General features: G+C 38.0%; 1 protein-coding gene across 1 annotated transcript; it reads left to right on the top strand.

The window, feature by feature from the left end:
• Positions 1-664: 664 nt before the first annotated feature.
• med24 (mediator complex subunit 24) lies at positions 665-24,984 on the top strand. The gene is made up of 26 exons (XM_061909167.1): positions 665-798; positions 1,017-1,154; positions 1,226-1,308; positions 1,384-1,422; positions 4,342-4,415; positions 4,494-4,717; positions 4,844-4,955; positions 5,030-5,180; positions 5,851-5,964; positions 6,130-6,183; positions 7,302-7,384; positions 7,526-7,612; positions 7,788-7,887; positions 8,214-8,356; positions 9,934-9,971; positions 10,061-10,143; positions 12,412-12,590; positions 13,783-13,882; positions 14,118-14,293; positions 14,514-14,778; positions 17,569-17,750; positions 17,829-17,922; positions 18,047-18,146; positions 20,572-20,652; positions 21,131-21,279; positions 24,776-24,984. The coding sequence occupies exons 2-26, from the start codon at positions 1,025-1,027 to the stop codon at positions 24,890-24,892; spliced, it is 2,958 nt and encodes a 985-aa protein (XP_061765151.1). The 5' UTR covers positions 665-798; positions 1,017-1,024; the 3' UTR covers positions 24,893-24,984.
• The last annotated feature ends 9 nt before the right edge of the window (positions 24,985-24,993 follow it).

Here is a 24,993-nt window from a genome sequence, read left to right as displayed (position 1 = left end):
CGCGACCCCAAAGGGAAAAAGTGGTAAAAATGGATGGATGGATGGATGGGTGTTGGGAATGGGATGGCACTTCAAGTTAATATGTGAGACAACGCAGGTGGCCGAATACTTTTGACAATATAGTGAATGTGTACACAAGTGAATACAATTTCTCAGTATAAAACCAAATTCATGGCCAAACATATTATCTGAATACACGTTGGGTCTTTTCCTGGTAAATGTTATGATATGTCTCACCCAATTTAACAATGTTAAGTTTTGACAATGGTGAAGAGTGACACCGTATGGACGTACTAATAATTACGCTTCAATCGCTTCAATTGTCTTGGAACTTTCTTTCTTTTCATAGTTTTTTTCGAACATGAGCACATTTACATCACAATACATCACACAGTTTCATATCACCTTACATCGCATCATGTCCGAAAAGGAGTAGGAAGTAGGAAGAAGCAAAGCTTATTTAATCCTATCCCTTTCCCGCGTCAGAGCGCCCACAAATATATACATTCATCTACTAACTCTCCTTACAGCAAAATGACATCCGTGAATGAGTAATACAACAGTTCTGTAACATGAAATTAATTCAGTCATTACCAACATACTGAGATGAAGAATATCTTATTTTCAATAAGAACTATCCAATCAGTGAAGAGGATACTGGTACGCTCAAGCGCAGACCAATGAAAGTTTGCCTCATTGAAAGCAAAATGGCGTGGTATCTTCTCGGCTGCTGAGGAATAATAATGACCACTGCTATAATTACTTATATGTTACCAATTTCAAGTGATTCAAAGCCAGGTAATTAACAAACCTGGGGAACAGACTTTAAGCGAATGTTTTTTTTCCCCCTCCTAATATTTTTCAATAACCGTCAATGTACACTACGAAATCAGGAGACTGTCGCGAGCCAATGTCTTGCATGACAAGCCTATTGAAACAAACATAGGACAATAGAACTACCCTGCTACTCCCTTACAATTGTCTATACCAATTTGTGCATACTTTTTTTTAAAAAGAGTGAACAATGAAGGTCGTCAACTTGAAACAAGCGATTCTGCAGGCTTGGAAGGAGCGATGGAGTGACTACCAGTGGGCAGTTAATATCAAAAAGAACTTTCCAAAAGGAGCAACATGGGAGTATCTTAATCTCGCAGGTTAGAGCATCATTGTTATGGTATTTGATTTAGCTGCTGTATTTTTTATGGTTTCTTTGTCTGTCTTTCAGAGGCGTTAATGGAACAGGCGATGATCGGCCCCTCTCCGAACCCACTTATCTTGTCTTATCTCAAATACGCCATAGGTTCCCAGGTAGGAGAAAAAACGTCAAAAAAAAAAAAAAGCCTTTTACAATTTTTGACTATGATTGCCACTGCCTGCTTTCAGATGGTGTCTTATTCAAGCGTGCTTGTAGCCATTTGCAAGGTAACATCATAATTATGACTACTATATGCTGTTTAAAGGCCTACTGAAATTAGATTTTCTTATTTAAACGCGTTTAGCAGGTCCATTCTATGTGTCATACTTGATCATTTCGTGATATTGCCATATTTTTGCTGAAAGGATTTAGTATAGAACATCCACAATAAAGTTTGCGACTTTTGGTCGCTAACAGAAAAGCCCTGCCTTTACCAGAAGTCGCAGACGATCATGTTGAAGGCTCCTCACAATCTCACATTGTTTTTAATGGGAGCCTCCAACAAAAAGAGCTATTCGAACCGAGAAAACGACAATTTCCCCATTAGTTTGAGCGAGGATGAAAGATTCGTGTTTGAGGATATTGATAACGACAGACTAGAAAAAAAAACATGATTGCATTGGAACAGATTCAGATGTGTTTAGACACATTTACTAGGATAATTCTGGGAAATCCCTTATCCTTCTATTGCGTTGCTAGTGTTTTAGTGAGATTAAATAGTACCTGATAGTCGGAGGTGTGTGTCCACGGGTGTCTTGAAGCCAGTGTCTCAGGGAAGTCAACGGCAGCTTTATGGACGGCGCAAACTCAGCTGATCTCCGGTAAAACGCGTCTTTTTACCACAATTTTCTCACCGAAACCTGCTGGTTGACATTCGGTCGGGATCCATGTTTGCTTGACCGCTGTGAACCATAGTAAAGTTTCACCTCTGGGAATTTTAAACAAGGAATCACTGTGGGTTTGTGTGGCTAAAGGCTAAAGCTTCCCAACTCCATCTTTCTACTTTGACTACTCCAATATTAATCGAACAAATTGCAAAATATTCAGCAACACAGATCTCCAAAATACTGTATAATTATGCGGTTAAAGCAGACGACTTTTAGCTGTGTGTGTGTGCAGCGCTCATATTTCCTAACAGTCCGTGACGTCACGCGTATACGTCATCATTACATGACGTTTTCAAGCAGAAACTCCCGGGAAATTTAAAATTGCAATTTAGTAACCTAAGAAGACCGTATTGGCATGTGTTGCAATGTTAATATTTCATCATTGATATATAAACTATCAGACTGCGTGGTGGGTAGTAGTGGGTTTCAGTAGGCCTTTAAAATAAAATGTTATGCAATATGGTAAAGGGGAACTGTATTTGTTTTTGGAAGTTTGTCTATCATTCACAATCTTTATGTAAGATAAGAACCCCATGTGTTTTTTTAATCTTATAAATTCATTAATTCATTCCACCCATCCATTTTCTACCCCTTGTTACTTTTGAGGTCGCGGGGGGGTGCTGGAGCCTATCTTAGCTGCATTTGGGCGGAAGGTATCGTACACCCTGGACAAATCGCCACCTCATCACAGGGCCAACACAGATAGACAGACAACATTCACACTCACATACACACACTACGGCCAATTTAGGGTTGCCAATCAACCTATCCCCAGGTGCATGTCTTTTGGAGGTGGGAGGAAGCCGGAGGGAACCCACGCAGCCAAGGGGAGAACATGCAAACTCTACACAGTAAAGATCCCGAGCCCGGGATTGAACTCAGGACTACTCAGGACCTTCGTATTGTGAGGAAATATATGAGTATAAAATATATTAATATAAAAATATATAAGTCCATTGGGCAGGGCAGTTATGATTGAGCCCTTTGAATTTTGCCTTGCAACAAATGTCCAATGAAACATGGGAGATGTCAAGCCAGATAAACAAAATATTTGTCAGCTAGACAGAAAAAATAAAGTTCAATTGTAATATTTAACTGGGGGGCAGTTATGACTAAGCCTTTCTAAATTGTAAATAAATGCGAGCAAAAGTCAGCGAACAATGTAGCTAGTGGGAATCGCTCTATTCCGCCTGCAAAGCGCTCTAATAAACATCCCAAAAGCCTCCATCATCGTTTAATATACACACTGTAAGTATATATGTAATGTAATAATGCACATTCATAATTTTGCTTATTTTAAGCATATGGCGGCATATAAATTTCACAGATTAATCACATTTGCTTTCCTTTTCAACAACAACAAACCTACTACTCATAGCAAACTTTGTGAGGGACAATAAAGACTACTTTGAATATAATGAGGATGAGCTACAAGTTTAATAAGCAGTGTGCTTAACAGATTCAACTTTACTGAAACACTAAGCATCATGCAGCAGTAATGCATAATTAAGCAATCTCTTACTGTACAATGAATTGATTAAAGTGGACCCCGACTTAAACAAGTTGAAAAACTTATTCGGGTGTTACCATTTAGTGGTCAATTGTATGGAATATGTACTGTACTGTGCAATCTACAAATAAAAGTTTCAATCAATCTATACAATTTCTGCTGGAATGCTGACTGATTGGACGTTTTTATTGTTCCGCTTAGATGAAGATTTAAAAAAAATCTTCATGCAGGTTTAACAGAAAACAAGCATTTTTTTAAAATGTCTTTATTGCCATCGCCAGGTATGATTTTAATTTCAAAGTTTGCCAACTTCTCAGTTTATGGCCACTTCCTTCTACCATACAGGTGAAAGGCATGATTCATAATCTGGAATTAACTTTCACCAGCTCAATATGTCAATACTGTAGCAGCACAAGCTAGTTTGTTCTCGATCACGGCGCCGCTGAAAATGTTTTGTCTCTGTTAGCGGTTATAATAACAATATCGCTAATCCTTTGTTAATATTCAGGTCACGAAATGTAAATGGAGTATTCTGTGCGGTTTTTGGATGTTTTATTTTAGAGAGCTTTAAAGGCAAAAAAGTGTACTCCCATTAGCTGAATTGTTAGCCACCTCATACCATATTTAAGAATTAAAATGCATAAAAAAAGAAAAACATGTGTTCTTGTCTTACATAGGGATTGTGAATGATAAGTAACATAAAAAAAAGTGTGGTTCTTCTTTAAATGCCTGTAACTCTCTCGTTGTAGTTTGATGATTTTTCACGGGATCTATGTGTGAAATCCCTCCTGGAGATAATGGACATGTTCTGTCATCGTCTCATGTAAGCCAGTTTCTAACAGCTACTTATGAAATGTAATATATATACTCAGTTCAATTGCATTTATTTGACTCTTTGAAGCTGTCACGGGAAAGCCGAGGAATGCATCGGACTGTGTCGCGCTTTACTTGGAGTGGTGGTCTGGCTGCTGCAGGGTTGTGCGTGGTACTGTGAAAGGTTGATGGAACTGGGCCCGGCTAGCAGCACAGAGACTTGTTTGTCAGAGTGCCGAGATAGGCTGCACAAACTCATCAGCAGCCCCAAGAACAGAGCCCTGGTGCACATTGCTAGACTGGAAGATCAAGGTGTGTGATTTATACATACTCTTGAGTCAATTTAGCAAGATACCAGAGTTTCTCTCCATGCAAACCATGATAAAAGAGGTCATAGCGCTTTTCTGTCAGTGTTGATGCTCCCAATATCCTCCAAAGGTTCCTGGAGCAACGTCGAGCAAGCTATGCTTAAAGTGAGTGAAGGCCTCTGTTATGTATCTAAGCCAACACTAAAGACTAAATTGGAGGAAAGCTTGACACTGGTTAAAGGGTACGCATTTCTTGCAATTTATTTTTTGCATGTTTTTACGTTCAATTTTTTTCAACCTGTTCTTTGCTCTTCAGCATTCCACTGATGCTGTCTGTGCAGTGTGAAGTACCGTCCTACACCTCCTTTCCATCAATCCATGCCTTCATTATGCTGGAGGGTACCATGAATTTGACAGGGGAGACACAGCCGATGGTTGAGCAGCTGATAATGATGAAGAGAATGCAGGTAACCAATTTATTAAAAAATGATTACAAATTATGTACTCATAACAACTTTATTTTTAATACATATTTTAATAATGATAATAAAAATAATAATAATGGATAAGATTTATATAGCGCTTTTCTAGATACTCAAAGTGCTTCAGAGAGAAGTGAGAACCCATCATTCATTCACATATGGTGGTGGTAAGCTACTTTTGTAGCCACGCCTGCCCTGGGGTAGACTGACGGAAGCGTGGCTGCTAGATTGCGACTACGGCCACTCCGACCACCACCTATCATTAATCATTCATTCACCAGTGTGAGCAGCAGCCAGGGGCAAGAGTGAAATGTCCTGCCCAAGGACACAACGGCAGCGATTTGGATGGTAAGAGGCGGGAAGCGAATCTGCCACCCTCAGGTTTCTGGCACGGCCACTCTACCCCATATGTCATGCCGCCCCAAAATGTAAAAATGTTTTATATATTTTGCTATATTTCATTTCAAAATTAATGAATTGTTTATTAATTGTAAAACATTATTAATATTCAGTTAGTTATAGTTATTGATATTAATGTTGTTCCATAGTTGACAAAAAAGTGATGTTTTTTTTTATTTGTGTATTATGAAAACAAGTCTTTCACAATTTTTTTAAAATTACAACTGCCATTTTCTAAAATCCTCTTTCTCCACAGAGAATCCCTACATCTCTTTTTGTGCTGGAGATATGGAAAGCTTGTTTTACCGGACTCATCGAATCTCCAGAGGGTACTGAAGAGCTCAAATGGACTGCTTTCACATTCCTTAAGGTCAAGATTCCTTTGTGGGCGGGGCTTTTATATGTTTAGCAAACACAGATAAACTCCCTCATTGGGCCTGAGTGTAAATCTTTAAATCAGTGTATAATAGAGTTTTAATCTCCCCCATTATCATATAGACACACTCACTCACTGTCTTAAATTTCACCTTTTTAGATTCCACAAGTTTTGCTACGGCTGAAGATGTATCCTCAGGGCGACAAAGCACAGGTGAAACAAGTATTGTTGATTTAGTCTTGCCATTTTAAACATGGCAGTATGTTGTATTCACTTGATGTCGTCACGTCTGGCTCATTAACAATGTGAAGCTCGATGTGGTGGGCCAGCGAGCATTTGTTGTCCAATCGTTCTGGGTGGTATTTGGCTTTCTCAAAGAAAAATGCCCTATGCTTCTGTTGGTTTTTGGCTGTTGGAAACGTTCAAATCACGAAAAGGATAAAACTTTCTTCAGCGTTCCTAAAGTGGTAATCAAGAAGGGAGAAGAATGTTAAGATTTTACGAAAGACAACGAAAAAAGAGGCATGCACTCCAGTCCAAGAAGAGTCGAAGAACGCATAAGTTTGAAAAGATCAATTCGTTAAAGGTTTTTCTGATATACTTTTAACGCTTAGTGTTTCCCATTTACGTATTGTCTTGATATATTTGTATTTTATTTTGTTTTGGAGTTCTTAAAACACATTTTTGCTACGAATGTTTTGTAAAGCAAAAACTTGGCACGTCTCAATAAAATAAAATAAATATAATCAAAACATCAAATACTTAAGCTTTTACTAAAGGCAGCAATCATAAATTTAGCTTTCAGCACATTCACAACATTGAAATCTATTGTTATACTTTGATAAAGATAGGGAAAAACACTCATACTCTTTGAAGGCGTGTCCAATAACAATAAGGCAACAAAAATGGCTGTAGTGGCAAAATTAAATCATGAATAGCAACCTTACCCGAGCAAAAACAATGCATGTTTCATCCGGGAGAATCTTAATACCTGTTTCCTCGACCCAGCCACACACAAAGAAGTTGTAAATCTGTGAGCTTTTCAAAGGTCGTGTACAATAACATCTGTAGATATGTATATATGATATGTCTGGGAACGCGGCCAGATGATCCTTTATACCACTCAACAAATCTTTTTTTGATAATGTATTGGGATGGATTCCATTGCATAGTTTGCATTTTTTGCATGTATCTGATTCTAGTGGGCCCCCTGCGTTCTCAGATTGTTTGCACTCTGATTGCTGCACAGTAGCCATGTCGCTTTGGTAAACCACCACTTTGTTTACTTCTGTTCAAAAGTCACGTGACTGAATACAACTTATACCTTTCAGGACTTCACGGAGGATGTGAATCTTGCCTTTCAGTACCTGCTCAAACTGACGCCACTGTTGGACAAAGCTGATCAAAGATGCAAGTGAGTATGCCACAATTCTCTTACGACTATATTAAGTGCTGGATGTAAGAGATCCGAAGGCAGACCTTTTACTTTGAGTGCCACCGCTGTTGTCCCATGATAAAGCACTTTTTGATGAATAATAAATGTGTTTCTTCCTAGCTGTGACTGCTTGGGCATGCTGCTACAAGAGTGTAACAAGCTAGGCCTGCTGTCGGAATCAAACACAGAGATCCTCACGACAAAACGGTACATTTTCCTTTTCCGATACACTAACATTGCCCAATATAATACAATTAGATCTCATTATATTCATGCAGTATCACACCCTCTGTGTTTCCCACCTGTTTTTTTGTCCCATCTCTCTTCCCCCACCTTTCCTTTCCCCCCGTCCCCTGCACCTTTGATTTAGGACTGAGCACAGGAAGTATGCCCCAAAACTTAAAACTGCAGAAAATGCCAATATCCAACCCAACCCGGGTCTCATCCTTCGAGCTGAGCCTACTGTGACCAATATTCTTAAGGTACACACCAGATACCATTACAATCTCTTTAATCAGCACCAAATACATACATGCTATTGTAATATTTAACCACAAAAAAATGATGTGGCATTATTTGTAATGCATGCTTTTTGTGTCAAAAGCGTTTAAATAACATCACCATCTGTTAAAGGACCATTTATTAAATTGTAGATTAAAGCCTTGAGTGTTTATCAAAACATGTGATACTGACATATAACTGCTATAAAGAAAGTAGCTTGAGTTTGCCATATTTTTTATTCTCTCCTTTGTATGATCTCTGATTTGATAACATAAATGAACCTAAAACCTTCTGCTTGGCCCATTAGACAGTAGACGCAGATCACTCCAAGTCTCCCGAGGGGCTTCTGGGTGTTCTTGGTCATATGTTGTCTGGGAAGAGCTTGGATCTGCTCCTAGCCGCCGCAGCTGCCACAGGGAAACTCAAGTCATTTGCCCGCAAGTTTATCAAGTTAGTATCCTAACCAGACACTCTATTGCGTACGTGTCTAAAAATAAATAGTACAAAAGCTGTACCAGACTTAGAAAGATCATAAATGTACTATGTAGTGATAATAGTATGGAACAGGGATCTACACCCGTGGTTCTGTAGCTGCCTCCAGCTCTTCTGCCTCCTTGTTTTGGCTCTTTCAGATAATTTTTTAAACCCCGGAGTGCGAAAAGTTACAATTTTTAAATCGAGATCTATCATTTCCAACTGTCTGTGAGGCCGTGAATTTGAAAAGGCTGAGTCCTGAGGCGCAATTAAGGCAATTAAAAGAGATTGGAAGCCTGTGTGTTCAGTTCAGCTTTTTGAGTGTGCAACCCCTGGCTAATTGAACCATGAATTGCTGGGATGTTACTGGCATCACTTTAGGCTCACGTCCTGCCCATTGAATACTGGTGGTGGTCAAGCTTGCTCTGTTTTAAATGGGTATGAGGCGCCATTTAGCTTATCTCAAAGAAAGAATGCCCTATGCTTGTGTTGTTTCTGGCCGTATGAACCATTCAAATCGCAGAAAAGGATAAACATTTCTTTAGAATTCCTTAAGAGGTTATAAAAAAGGGCGGAAAAGTGCAAGATTTTGGGAAACGACGACGAGAAACTCCAGTGCAAGGGAGCAGAGTTGAAGAATGCATAAGTTTGCAGTGATCACTTCGTTAAAGGTTTTTTTGATATACTTTTAACGGTTAATATTTCCCATTTAAATATTATTTTGATATTATTTACATTTCCTAATATTTCCCATTTAAATATTATTTTGATATTATTTACATTTCTTAAACACATGTTTGCTACTATTGTTTTGAAAAGCACCAACTTGGGGTGTCTAAATAAAAAAAAGCAAATGTGAGCAAAACCTGAAAGAGTTAAGCTTTTACCATTCATTCACAATGTTGACGTCTATAGTTATATTTTGATAAAGACGAGGTAAAGCAGGCCACTTGTAAACGGCGCGTGCTACAGCAACAAACATGGCAGTAGACGTGAAGTTAAATCATGAAATGCAACCTTACCCGAGCAAAAGCGGATGCATACTTACCTAGGAGAGTCTTGATACCAATTTCCTTAACCCAGCCACACACAAAGTAATTGTAGATATCCATGCTTTCCCAAGTTTCCATCTGTTTTGTCGTGTAGACTGGAGTCTGGAGCACAATTGTTTGATATGTCGGGGAACGCGACCTACGTAATCCTTGATCTCACTCGACAAGTCTTTTTTTGCTAAAGTATAGGGATGCTTTCCATTCCACAATTGTTTTTTTGCTCATATCTTCTTTTTGCAAGAAGATTTAAGCACCTTTTTTGTACTCCAATAGTTTGCGCGCTGCATGCTAAAATATTATGGGGAAAAATAGTTACATTTCACCTGGACAGATTACATTTCTTGTAAAATAAAAATGTTTATAAGCTCTGTCAAATTGTTGACTCTACACAATTTTTCTTTAGTGAAAGAGGCAGCAAAATGTCTCTTGATGGTAAAGGTTGCGGACCCCTGCTGTGGAATGTATACACAACTGGTAAATAACATATTGTTTTATTGGCAGGCTTAATGAGTTTCCCAAACACATCAGTGGTGAAGGATGTGAGTACAATACAATGTTCAAGTATATTATTCATTATCTGTTTATTATGTTGGGCGCTAACATTGAGGTTTTCCCTCATCTTCCTCAGCTAAGTCTGCTTCTGTCCGGGCTCTGTTGTTTGACATTTCCTTCCTGATGCTTTGTCATGTGGTGCAAACATACGGCTCTGAGGTCAGCTATTAATTGTATAATTTTCTATACTGCTTGTCCTCATTGTGGTTGTGGTTAAGCTGGAGCCTATCCCAGCTGACGTAGGGCACGAGGCAGGGTATACCTTATTTATTAGTTTTCATTAGTTACAGAGCAAATATAAACAAAACTACCATTCACCCACATAGAAAATCATCAACATTCTTCAAGTAGCCTAAAACATGTAATTTTAGGATGCAAAGATATAGGCCTGGTCTACTAAGATTTCAATACCACGCGCTACACAACTGTTAGTGGGCGTGTTGTCTACTAAGACTGCTTGTACAGCCCTATATATAAATGAGTTTTTTACATGTACTATGCAGCTTTCACAATGGAGACACTCATTTACTGCACATCATGTTATCAGGCTCATACCTGAGGCATTTTGTAATGTTTTGAAACATGCAGTAGACATCTATGTACCATTTTTTCGGGGGCATTTTCTCAACACACTGAAAATGCGCTATGGGAGATGCTAGTAGTAGCTGCGAGCATGCACTGAAAAGTTACATTGGCAAGAAAATGTTTTTTGCAAGAAGTTTTTTCATCCATCCATCTATTTTCTACTATTTGCTTCATATATGTTAATAACAAACGTAAATAAAAAACTCCAGCATACACTAAAAGGCATCAATTTAATTTGTTTTAATCAGCCCTGTAAGTATATATAAAATGATAAAATCTTACTGCTGAATAGACAACGTCTAATATTTTTATATTTGACAGTCCATATACAGTGGGGCAAAAAAGTATTTAGTCAGCCACCGATTGTGCAAGTTCTCCCACTTAAAATGATGACAGAGGTCTAATTTTCATCATAAGTACACTTCAACTGTGAGAGACAGAATGTGAAAAAAAAATCCAGGAATTCACATTGTAGGAATTTTAAAGAATTTATTTGTAAATTATTGTGGAAAATATGTGTTTGGTCAACCATTCAAAGCTCTCACGGATGGAAGGAGGTTTTGCCTCAAAATCTCAGGATACATGGCCCCCATTCATTCTTTCCTTAACACGGATCAATCGTGCTGTCCCCTTAGCAGAAAAACAGCCCTAAAGCATAATGTTTCCACCCCCATGCTTCACAGTAGGTGTGGTGTTCTTGGGATGCAACTCAGTATTCTTCTTCCTCCAAACACGACGAGTTGAGTTTATACCAAAATGGATACATTGATGATACAGCATAGGATTGGGAGAATGTCATGTTGTCAGATGAAACCAAAATAGAAGTTTTTGGTATAAACTCAACTCGTCGTGTTTGGAGGAAGAAGAATACTGAGTTTCATCCCAAGAACACCACACCTATTGTAAGGCATGGGGGTGGAAACATCATGTTTTGGGGCTGTTTTTCTGCTAAGAGACAGGAATATTGATCCGTGTTAAGGAAAGAATGAATGGGGCCATGTATCGTGAGATTTTGAGCCAAAACCTCCTTCCATCAGTGAGAGCTTTGAATGGTTGACCAAATACTTATTTTCCACCATAATTTGCAAATAAATTCTTTAAATTTCCTACAATGTGAATTCCTGGATTTTTTTTTTCACATTTTGTCTCTCACAGTTGAAGTGTTACTATGATGAAAATGACAGACCTCTGTCATCATTTTAAGTGGGAGAACTTGCACAATCGGTGGCTGACTAAATACTTTTTTGCCCCACTGTATGTTGACAAGCATTCATAGGACGCCTCCTTTCTCACAGCGATTTCTGTGCAACTGCCAGTTTGCACATCCTTTCTAGACATGCTGTGCAACGATGCAAAACGCCGCCACAGAACAGTTTTATAATGAAAAATAACCCCGTGTGTGCTAAATAATTATGTTTGTACCTCTTGCTCCCAGTTTTGTAGGCATTTTATTAATCAGCACATATTCTGCGCATAGATGAAGACAGACACGCTAAATTGATTGCACGCCTTAGTTTTTCTCACTTATAAAACACAATCCTCTGAGTAAAAGCTTAATGGATTAGCTTTTCGTGGGCTATCATGTTTGCACGTGTGTAATGGGTGAATGTGATGGACAATGTAAAGCACTTTGAGTGTCTTTCAAGGCATAGTAAAACACTATCAGTACAGACCATTTACCCTATAATACACTCAAACCTTTTGTAGAGTAGGCCCATTGTCTTTTAGGGCATGTCATAGCACTGCCACAAGATGGCATCGCTCACAGTTTTCCCTCATCATTTCTGCATGCAGGCACATTGTGACTAGCTGAATCATCCTCTTGTCTGTCTCAATCAACAGGTGGTCTTGTCTGACACAAGTCCCTCAGGGGAGACGCCCTTTTTTGAAACATGGCTGAGAACATGTATGCCTGAAGAGGGGAAGATTCTGAACCCGGACCACCCCTGCTTCAGGCCCGAGCCTGGTAAAGTAGAGAGTTTGGTGACCCTGCTGAACAATTCTTCAGAAATGAAGCTAGTGTAAGTGGCAAATTTCTTCATGAAGCCTAAATAATCATCCATTGGAATAATTTAGCCGGTCATCCACATGTCTTTATTAAGGAAAGGTTATCACACACACACTAGAAATGAGCGATATTACTTAAAATCTATATTGTGATAGATATACTGCAGCCTCCTGTGATAATGATACATACCACAATATAATATTCAAAATGTAAATAATAATGGAACCATTTCAAAACGGGTTACAAATCCTCCTAATTTGGCATATGATTCATGCAGCAATATATTACATTAATTCTGGTTGTATATTTTTGTCAAAACTGTTGTTATTCTATTTGATAATTTATTGTTAATAGATAGTTACTTTATTTTGTAACATGGTTCTATTTACACTTCTGTTAAAATGTAATAAGCACTTATTATTCTGTTGTTTGGCTACTTCACATTAGTTTTGGGCAATAGCACAAATTTGGTACCAAGTAGTTACGGGGGCAGCATTATTCATACCAATGCTGATACCAATACTTGTAATTTTTAACCACAATTATAATCAGACAAAAACTCAGGATGGTGGTGTAACAATATTGATTAAATAATACAATAATTTCTACAATTGGATCCGATTTAAATCCTTAGTTTGTTTTCCCCTGAAAGTCCCTATTGTGTCCAGGGACTTATTTTCGTTGTTTGTAAACAATAACAAATAAGACAACAGATTTTTTGATGACAAAAAATATCGATCTAACCACTGTAGTATCAACCCTTTGACTGATAGTTTGTATCATTACTGTCAATATTTTTATTGATCTGGCCACGTTTGTTTACATTTGAGAGATCCATCTCAAGCTTAGCATATCCTCTTACAGTGTGTAATTAAGCATGTATACCTATTCCTAATATTCCAGTGATAATGTCCGTTTCTTGCAAGAAACTTACTTTGTTTGACGCCATGGAGGCGAGCATAGCTGAATTAAGTGTCTTTGCACCGTGTAGGGACATTAGCTAGATTGCTACGGAGCGTTGAGCATGTGGTCGTTGGTTTGTTGCGGCCAAATCAGTGGGACACCACTAGAATTGGTCACAAACATGCATTATCAGAATATAACGATAATATTAAAAGCTTAATAGTTGGTCAAATTTATAATGTATATTGTACAACAATTTTATTACACTTAACTCCAAGCATTGGTCTGTTGTCTGTTGACAGTCAAGTGAAATGGCACGAAATCTGCCTCAGCACCCCTGCGGCCATCTTGGAAGTTCTAAATGCATGGGAAAACGGTGTTCTGTCTGTCGAGGCGGTGCAGGTTCGTCTGTTTTTTTCTCTCATTTTCTTATTAACTCCTTTTTCAAGTTAGCGTGACATTATTTGGAAAGCAAGGAGTAACCGTGTGGCAACATCTGTGACAACCCAAAGATTTGTAGAAATAGTGTCTGTTTCCTTTCTTCCATTGAAGTTTTGATGTGACGCAACACGGATGTTTTAGTCACGCTTTTTTCCCTTTCAATTTACCCTTCCTCTTTTTCGACTCTTGAGTGCAGAAGATCACTGACAACATCAAGGGCAAAGTGTGCAGCATGGCCATATGTGCGGTGGCGTGGCTGGTAGCCCACGTCAGGATGCTGGGGCGGGATGAGCGTGAGAAGCCTCAGACTATGATTAAACAGCTTGTCACGCCACTCTACGGAGAGAACACGCTGCAGTTTTACACTGAACGGTACAAACACCTTAAACACCTTACGTTCACATTGTCATTGCTCATTTGCGCAGCCATCAGTAGTCTTATTGCATATACTCTGCCTGCCTGGCAATATTGGGTACCCCAGCTTAGCATTAACTTTGTAAAGGCATATTATTAAATACAGCTCTTGCATGTGTACCTTATATTTTGGTACACAAGTCTATGTAACCCTCTCCCCCCTCATGTTTTTCACCAGTGTGATAATAATGAGCTCCATCATGGAGCACATGTGTGCCGATGTCTTCCAACAAACGGGTGCAGTTCTGCGGTCCCAGTTGGAGGGCCAGGAGCCCATACCTTACCGCAACCTGCTTCCAGCCAAGGAGCCCATTCAGGCCGCACTCACCAAACAGTTCCAGACGGTGCTGCGTAAAGGCTGGGTCGACAGCAGAGCGCTGCATCTCTTTCAGAGTCTCCTCAACATGGGAGGGGTTTTCTGGTTTACTAATACTTTAGTCAAGGTAGGCAGCTAAACACTTGTTTCACTGTGACACTTTTGACACTCCAAGCTCGATTTTGGAGACACATTTAAATACTAGTATGTCATTTATTATAGGCGAAACATGAAGAGCATGTCATGCTGAGCAATATTGTTGAACTTCAGTTGTTCACCATAGCACCATCTTGATCCCAATCCAAGTGGACTGTCATGTTGACATGTGAATATTGTGTGAGCCTATTAAGTAACCAACACACAATGGCTATCAAACACCTTCCACCCACTGATTTGAGCTTAATTCAAGTTTATTGTTCTTCGGTCAATGGTCAACAAAGCAAACAAACAGTTGTACATCCATAGATTGAAAATAAAAAGTTGTACATTCATAGATTGAAAAAAAAAAATGTTACAGACCGAAAGGGTTTAGGCTGAAGTTAAACACTTATTGCGCCTAACCCTATAAACAATTTTAAGTACAAAATAAACTTCAGAAAGTTATAAAATGTCCTTTGCACAACTTATTATAAATACACATTATAAACAACATGAACGTAGTTCAATTTTATACACAGTACAGGCATGTGAAATATCCCTGTGTACATATAGACCTTTGCACTAATTATATATACAATATATACAAACAATTGTACTTCTATTATTATTTATATCTCATGTTTAATTTTTAATTAACATTAATCATAGTTTTAAATACAATGTTAATTCAAGAGTGATATATTTTTTCAAGACATTTGTCTTAAAGTGTTTTTTAAATGTGTGAATGGAACTGGAACATTTTAAGGAATCATCCAAGCTGTTCCACAGTTGAACTCCTCTAACAGAAACACATCTACTTTTTAAGCTTGTTCTTATTTTTGCTTTCTGAAAGAAAGCTGAACCTCTGAGGTCATAGGGATTCTCTCTGGGTTTAAATCTCACTTGTAGACACCCAGGCAGCATGTGGTTATGAGCTTTGAAAGCCACAATAGTAGTATTGAGGTCAACAAGATCGTGCAGTTTTAATGTTTTTAATTTAATGAACAGAGCATTGGTATGGTCATGATAATTCGCATAAGTTACAATTCTAATCGCTTTCTTTTGAAGTAAAAATATAGAGTTGATGTTTGATTTGTAATTGTTTCCCCAGATTTCAACACAATAGTTAAGATATAGGAGTATGAAAGAATTATATAACATGATAAGAGCCTTTTGATTCACAGAGTTTTTAATTTTATGTAACATTGCAATATTTTTTGCCATCTTTGTCTTAAGTATATTTATGTACAGTTTCCAATTTAATTTATCATCTATATAGATTCCCCAAAATTTTATTGAATACACCCTTTCTATCTACATATCATCAATTCTTATATGACGCTGTATGTTATTTTTCCTATTTCCAAAAATTATATATTTAGTTTTATTTAGGTTGATTGATAGTTTATTGGCATCAAACCATTGCTTTAGTATGTGGAGTTCAATCTCTACAGTCTCTAGGAGTTGGTCAAGGTCTTGCCCAGAACAGTACAGACTTGTATCATCAGCAAAAAGAATACAGTTGAGTTTTTTAAGGATTTTAGAAATATCATTAATATACAGTAAAAACAATTTTGGTCCCAGTACAGAACCATGGGGTACTCCATGTGTTATGATCTTTTTGTCTGAATCTACATTGTTCATATGCACATACTGCTCTCTGCCACCAAGATAACTTTTCAACCAATCATGAGCAAGACCTCTGACACCATACCTATGCATTTTGTTTAAAAGTAATGTGTGATCAATGGTGTCAAAGGCCTTGCTCAGGTCAATAAAAACACCAACAGCAAACTCCCTCTTATCAATTGCAGTGGTTACCTCCTCGACTTCCATCACTGCCATGGAAGTGGACCTGTTGGATCGAAAACTGTATTGGTGTTCACTTAGCAAGTGATGCTTATCAATAAAACTCTCAAGTCTTGACACAAATAATTTTTCAAGGACTTTTGAAAATTGTGAGAGTAAAGAAATAGGCCTATAGTTTGTGAACTGATGCTTATCTCCACTTTTGAAGATGGGAATGACTTTTGCCGTTTTCATTTTCTTTGGGAAGACACCTTTTATAAAAGAAATATTGCAAATATAAGTGAAGGGAACAGCTATAAAATCAACAACTTCCTTGATCAGAGAAAAGTCCAAGTCACAGCAGTCTGTTGACTTCTTGTTTTCCTGAGAATTTACAATTGTTTTGATTTCACTTTCATTAACGGGGGAAATAAAAAACGATTCTAAATTGTTTTGAATGGTTTGTTCATTAAATTTTGCACTGTTTTCAGGTTGTACAATTTCATTTGCTAGATTAGGTCCAACATTTACAAAAACATTGTTAAAAGCTTCAGTTATCCCTTTAGGGTCATTTATAGTGAGATTATTTTCTATAAAATAGCTAGGATGTTCCTTATGTGTCATGTTTTTTTTTTTAATGATACCATTTAAAACTTTCCACATACCCTGGATGCTATTTTTATGTTGTTCTAATAGGTTACAGTAATATGTTCGCTTGCAGTGCTTTATTATTTGTGTTAACTTATTTTTGTACGTTTTATATTTGTGTTCAGTTTCTTTGGTTCTGTACTTTAAATGTCTTCTGTAAAGATAATTTTTCTTTTTGCAAGACTTCAGTATTCCTCTTGTGATCCACGGTTTGTCTTTAACGGTGCTGTCTTTAATGAGATGTTGGCTATATTTGGCTATATTTACCCCCATGTTTAATGGGGGTAAATATAGCCAGCAGTCGTATTTCTGTGTGTAATGAGGAAACCGCATCTAATTTTAGGAGCTGCTAAAGGAGACCCGGCAGGAGTGGGCCAATCGGGTGGTGGAGTTGCTTTACAGTATCTTCTGTCTGGACAGTCAGCAGATCACCCTCACCTTGCTGGGCACGATCGTGCCAAACCTGCTCACTGTCTCCGCCCACTGGCACAGCCTGGTAGACCCACCTGGCAAAGCATTGGCAAAGTATTAAAGACACTGATACAATTTTTTTTTTAATTAATTATTATTATTTAGTTCACCTTCCTTTTTTTGACACCTCAGATTGTCAGTGTGGTGCGCTCTCAGCTCCTACATGTCCCACCACAAAGGTTTGTTTTCAGCTCATCAACGTAGAAGGCAGCGAGAAGATATCGAGGTAAATTAAAATCCAAATACTTTATTAATCCGTTACACCCTCCTGCTTGTATTTATTAAAATGTGGAACTTTACTCTTTTATATAATATGAGTTTTGTCAACCGTGTTTACTGTTTGGTTGCAGGATTATAACAGCCTCTTTCCCTTGGACGACACTCAACCCTCCAAGCTCATGCGTCTCCTCAGCTCCAATGAGGATGAGCCTGTAGCACTCTCCAGTCCAGGTAAGTCTATAAGTAGCCATGTTTCAAAGAAGCATTTGAAACTTTAAAACTTATTATGCATAATTACCTAATTTACATAACTGTGTATAATAATCCGAAGTGCATGCGAAAGTGGAAAAGAAAGCACAGCTCTCTTATGACCACTTGCTCATTTCTTACAGGTAGTGATGTTTCAATCCACATTTTTGACCTCAGATTCCAACCAATTTTGAGTCTCGATCCTATACTTTGACAATAAATTAGATATATTATAGATTATACTTTGACAATAGATGTTTTTTGCAACTTTTTTTGATTGATTGATTGATACTTTTATTAGTAGATTGCACAGTTCAGTACATATTCCTCACGATTGACCACTAAGTGGTAACACCCAAATAAGTTTTTCAACTTGTTTATGTCGGGTTCCACGTTAATCAATTCATGGTAAATTCACAACACATTTTTATAAAGCTTATTTTATTAAATTTTGAATTTGCTGTTATTGTTATAATTAGACTTAGACTTAGTTCCTCCCGTTCCTGTTGGAACATTGGAACATTTATTGTTTATAATTGTTATAAGTCATACATTAATGCATACATTTGTGGTATTGAATTCTACATCCAATTTTTTTGAAAAAATACATTTACTTGTGCATAATAACTAAACAAAAGTGAACATTACTGTTGGCTCCCATTTAAATGATTTGAGTCTTGCCATCAAAGCCTTCCTCTATCCATATAGTTATTTCCTGAGTTTGTAAACAATAATAAAAACTGATTTTAGAATCGACCTAATCATTTTAGTATTTTTTTTTTATACTGATACTATTCTAGGTATCGACGTCTGAAACAATCACCTCTTTTTTCACATTGAAGCTTTATCGCTTAGCTTCTTGTGTCGTCCTACTCGGTGTGTGTGTATCATGCTTAGTCATTCCTTTTCCTTTAATCCTTGGAAACTTAGAGAAAAAAAATATTTTCCACCATGGTGGTGAGGATAAGTGTCATAGAAGCAGCTTCACACTGTGAAATAGACGTTGTCGTTGCAGCTTGCTCTCAAATTGGCAAGACATGCACCCTCTTAGAATGTTTGCAACTCCTGCATGTGTGTAACAAGGAATATTGAAATATAATTGTGTGTCACTGAACAGGCGACCCTTTTTGAAGGAATAATTTATGCAAGTTTAGTGTTTAGCCATATAAACACCGGGACACCGCTTTGTTAAAGATTGGCTTAGCCCGGCAGCTCATCAACCGCTTACTGATCAGTTAAAAAGGCAGATATTGGCATCCGATCCTGATCAAGACTGGGACATCTCTAACTATAGGTGTAACATAAGTATATTGCACAACGCAACGGAACCATTGTTGTAATGGCAGTAAGAATCAAACTGCTTAGCATTAATACGGACGGCGTGGCGCAGTGGGAGAGTGGCCGTGCGCAATCCGAGGGTCACTGGTTCAAATCCCACCTAGTACCAACCTCGTCACGTCCGTTGAGCAAGACACTTCACCCTTGCTCCTGATGGGTGCTGGTTGGCACCTTGCATGGCAGCTCCCTCCATCAGTGTGTGAATGTGTGTGTGACTGGGTAAATGTGGAAGTAGTGTCAAAGCGCTTTGAGTACCTTGAAGGTAGAAAAGCGCTATACAAGTACAACCCATTTATCATTTAATACCAATAATATAACAGAATAGTATGCCTTTTATTGTCACTATACACAGGTACAATGAGATTAAAAGCAACTCCAGTATCACTGCAACAGTCTATAAATATGCAAAACATAGGAAGGAAAGAAAATAAATAGTGCAAAAGGAGGTAAGGTGCACAGTCCAGTCCTGAGAACGAATGTTCTAAATGATTTCATTGTAAACAATACGGCAAGTGTAATACACATGAGAGTCACAGCAACAGCTGAGTAACACATCCTTATACAGTGCATGCCAAGGTAGCTCAACCAGCTGGATGCTGACCACTTCATGACACTTCAAATGTCAGCCATACCCACCACACCATGAGGTTGCCTACAACCATTTTTTATTGTAGATGTTAATTGGAGCATTTATTGTGACCTTGAAATTGTAGTACAATATAATACCTTACAAAACATTTCCGTTATGAAAGGTTTTTGTTCCTGATAATTGAATGTTATTACAAGCAAATTTCTTTTGGTAATCACAGTCATCAGTTGTGTCATATCAAAAAGAGGAATTAATACTCCTTTATTTAGTTTTTGTTACCCAGATCCATGACTCTGGTAATGTTTTCTCAATGAGCTTGTATTTTTCAAATGAAACTCGAATGTTGCTCATGAGGCTATTTTTGGAATGAAAGATTATCGTTCATAGCGGAAGGAAGCCTGCGAGACTTTCACAACCGTCAAGTGTGTGACCGTGTGATGGCCACAGCATAATACTTGACCATTTTTGTTCTTCCCAAAGGGGACCGATCAATGAGCAGCTCCCTGTCAGCTTCACAGCTCCACACTGTCAATATGAGAGACCCTCTCAACCGCGTCCTGGGTGAGACGTCCACTTCCTGTGCCTTGATTTGTAACGCCTCCCTGTACAGTAGAACTATTGCATAGTCAAACGGTGTTCAATCCAGTGTCATTGGGATTGCACCACTGAATGAGTCACTAAATGATTGTTTTTCCACTCTGTATGTTTTATCTGTACAACCTTATGCAAAATGCAACACAGGATATGATGCAAAATTTGGCACTAAATATGCTTTCTATCACATTATTTTGTTTGTGATCCACCTCTCTGTATGATGCACTGCAGTCCTGCACCACTGCAAACGACCGCAATAATAAACACATTTTTAAAAGACTACCATAAAACATATCATTATTTTCAGAGCTTGGATTGAATTACATAACGGTACGGAATGTTGCAGGTACATAAAAAAAATAGAAAAGTGTATAATGTGCTACTTTTTTGATAACATTGTTACTTCAACCACAACAATTTATTGTATCCTCTTCCTTTTCCTCAGCAAACCTTTTCCTGCTCATTTCCTCCATCCTGGGCTCCAAGATGGCGGGGCCTCACACCCAGTTCGTACACAGCTTCATGGAGGAGTGTGTGGAATGCTTAGAGCAGGGAGGCCGGGGCAGTATTCTGCAGTTCATGCCCTTTACAATGGTGAGTCACGATGGAGAGGCCAGACAGGTGGTGGAGGGGAGGTAAGGGCGGGACCCCTTCAATCAGACTTTACTGGAACAGAGTGTAATGAAGTGCAATTTCTAGCAAAAAGATGATGACTTTAAAGAACATGTTTTAAGAGAATCGGATGTTGCTGATAAAAAAGTATGTGGTATCTTTAAGGCGATGGGTGTGAGAATACAGGCAGTAATCATTTATTTGGATCCATTGAAACAGATTCTAATTAAGCCCAACAATTTTGAACGAGAAGCAACATAACTAATAGACGGACATTGCACATATACAGAAAATGATAATAAAAATTCAACCTTGATTGACGAATGAGATGAGAGGTGAATTTGAAGCTTGATTTTAATTACTACCAAATATGCAATCTAGGGTTGTATGGTACAATTTTTTTTCATAAAGTACCGCGGTACTAATTGATTACCAACGGTACTGTGAGCCGTGGCTCGGTTGGTAGAGCAGCCGTACCAGCAACTTGAGGTTTTTGGGTTCGATCCCCGCTTCCGCCATCCTAATCATTCCCGTTGTGTCCTTGAGCAAGACACTTAACCACCTGCTCTCAGTGCCATCCACACTGGTTTAAATGTGGTTTAAATATTGAGACAATGGGATTCACTATGTAAAGCGCTTTGAGTCGCGAGAGAAAAGCGCTGTGTAAATATAATTTACTTCCCTTGATTTCACTACTATACTGCCTTGGAAAAATACAGATAATTTTTTTCACCCATATGCTGCCGTGCGGCGGTGACGTACTCAGCCGAGGCACATGTTGAGTGAGTCAGCATGCACACACGGAGTGCATACAAGCAGGGACAGTGTTAAGGGGAGGAATGTCAAAAAACAGCAATAATAAAGAGGGTGCTTGAAACGAAATACGGGGGTATTTTGGCTTTAAAACTATAAAGATTAACCTTTAAACACTTTAAAACATGCCTCGCCAAAGGTGGCAATACAGTATTCCCATGCTTGCTTTTAACGTAATTAAACATTAAAATAAACATCCAGACCTGCACAAAGAGTTTAGATATGTAGATGCACACACAGCTTTTTGGCTTGTTGCCAAATATTAGTGCAGTGAAAACGGCCCTCAAAGCGCAAACTAATGCAAGTGAGATTACTGAATTTTGAAACAAATTCCTACAATTTGTTTTATCTTTTTACATTGTACATTTTACCTACGATATGTTTTATCTGTGTAGCTTTATTCATAGTATTATTTTTAGTATTTACTAATGATTTTATTTGTCCTCAAGCACAGACCAAGAGTGGCAACCATAAATCATCTAGCATTTAATACAATGTTAACAAACTATTTTATTCTATTCTAACATAACCCTAAATTATGGCAGTCTATATTTAATATACAGTATACAGTTGTAAATTTTTCTTTAATGCATTAAGAAAAAGCGATTAATTTTAAATTGTGTTTATTTACTTTGAAAATATTTTTACAAATCGAGGCTTTTCACTCTAAATACTTTTTTAAAAATATACTGGAAATATAATGTACGTATGTATGTATGTATATAACTGGGGGTTTAGACTAAATAATTGTGGAATAAAATGTGTAAAAAATTGATTGGTTTATCTGAATTTCACTTTGACTTTTGGAGCTTAATTGGTTATGTGACGGAGCTATTAACTCAAAACACTTGTATCGCAAATCAGTGTCTCCCATCCATCCATCCATTTTCTACCGCTTATTCCCCTTTGGGGTCGCGGGGAGCGCTGGTGCCTATCCCAGCTACAATTGGCTGGAAGGCGGTGTACACCCTGGACAAGTCGCCACCTTATTGCAGGGCCATCACAAATAGACGGACAACATTCACACTCACATTCACACACAAGGGCCAATTTAGTGTTGCCAATCAACCTATCCCCAGGTGCATGTCTTTGGAAGTGGGAGGAAGCCAGAGTACCCGGAGGGAACCCACGCATTCACGGGGAGGACATGCAAACTCCACACAGAAAGATCCCAAGCCCGGGATTGAACCCTGACTACTCAGGACCTTCCTATTGTGAGGCAGACGCACTAACCTCTCTTGCACCGTGAAGCCCCTCAGTGTCCCCCATTGAAAATAATTAAAATTAATTTAGTTGGTGCTTGACTGCTTAAACAGCACCATTGTAACATGTAAAATGACTTTACAAAAATTGGGATGACAAATATTGTATATAAACAATACAGTACAATGTAGTACCTTAGTACTAACTACAGTAGTTTTATGGAAAAAAAATACAGCATTTAACTTGGAGAGTGGACTTCTATGGTATCTCATTCTTTGTGAAACACACCATCAGCAGTGTTGCCATATATTCATGGATAAATGTCCACCGTTTAGAAAATATTTTAAAATCCTTGGCTGGCGTTACGCTCATTCTGCTTCAGTACGTATGGCGCAGATTTGCAGTGGTACGCTCTAATTGCTTTGCCAAGTCAGCAGTTTTTAATAATTTTTTTATTTTAATATAATGAATATCATCCATTTCTTCTCAGCATTGTCCATCACACTCTCTCTCTCTTCCTTTCTATGTTTGTAATACCAAAGTTATGTCAATCTCTAGCTTTAAGCAATGTTGGCAAGTAAAACCGGATCCTATGGAGTTCACTGTGACATGTGCTACAACAACTAAATGCAGGATTGCTTGTAACGTACACATAATAATCAGCCGGGAGACAGCTCCTTTCGAAAACCACTCTTAAAGTTAAGGTACCACTGTACAAAAATGACAATTAAAAAACAATGCTTTTTTATGTTGAAAAGCAATGACTAGTTTTTAAAAAAATCTGTGATTTTCATTTTATATTTTGTATACCAAAAAAATTATAACCAGTCAGCAGAAGCGTATAAACTAATCAAAAACATATTTTTTTAAATACACCTAATCCGGAAGTTGCTACTTAAAGACAAGATGGCAAACAGGCTGGTGTTGTATTCTGCATCAGAAAGTGATCATGAATCATAATGTTTTTATATACTGTATAAACACAGAATGTTTGTCTTTAATGTCTTTAAGTTGCACATTCTGGTTTCGCTGTCGGAATATGAGAAAACATTTGTTTTTTTGTCTGTTTTTCGTTTAATTTTTGTTTTATGAAATGTAAAATCAAAATGAAATTTTTTTCATACTTCTTGCTCTTTGACACTAAAAGAGAACACTTTATTTTCTATTGTATTTTTTGTATTTCAATATTAAATTATATTTTTTTTCGTTTTTAAATGCCCACTCATTTAACGAAAGTTTAGTGTTCAAAATGTATGCTGACTGCTTTGACATATGTCTTTATTCCATCTTTTTAGTGTGCTCAAGTATGTCCTCAGTAAATTACATGCGCGGACATGTCCAAATTCCTCAAAACCGATTCCAGGGTCAACTTCTGCAAAATAAAACATGACTTGCTTTTTGATTGTTGTGCAACAAGGGGCTTTCGTTCATTCATTCATTTTCCTTTTCACTGCTCCTCCAGGTCTCTGAACTGGTGAAGCTCCCCACTCTTGCCAAACCTAAAGTGGTTCTGGCCGTCACTGACTTGAGTCTGCCGCTGGGAAGAAGAGTGGCGGCCAAAGCCATCGCTGCCTTGTAACATCTTATTTGTCTGAGTAGAGGCATTTTTAACTTTGTAAACTACTTTTTGATACCTTATCAGGATAACCGTAATAAAGGCTTTCTCATACATGTTCCGCA

The sequence above is a fragment of the Nerophis ophidion genome, linkage group LG08 (assembly GCF_033978795.1).
Source record: "Nerophis ophidion isolate RoL-2023_Sa linkage group LG08, RoL_Noph_v1.0, whole genome shotgun sequence".
In the NCBI taxonomy this organism is placed as follows: domain Eukaryota; kingdom Metazoa; phylum Chordata; class Actinopteri; order Syngnathiformes; family Syngnathidae; genus Nerophis; species Nerophis ophidion.
Note: the sequence above shows the minus strand (reverse complement) of the source record. Positions and strands in the feature narration are given on the sequence as shown.

Excerpts from the sequence above, each read along its gene's own strand:
- med24 (XM_061909167.1), top strand. The coding sequence starts at position 1,025 with ATGAAGGTCGTCAACTTGAAACAAGCGATTCTGCAGGCTTGGAAGGAG. Across the intron at positions 4,718-4,843 it reads TGCTAGACTGGAAGATCAAG|GTTCCTGGAGCAACGTCGAG; the intron begins GTGTGTGATTTA and ends TATCCTCCAAAG. Across the intron at positions 21,280-24,775 it reads AGTTCATGCCCTTTACAATG|GTCTCTGAACTGGTGAAGCT; the intron begins GTGAGTCACGAT and ends CTGCTCCTCCAG.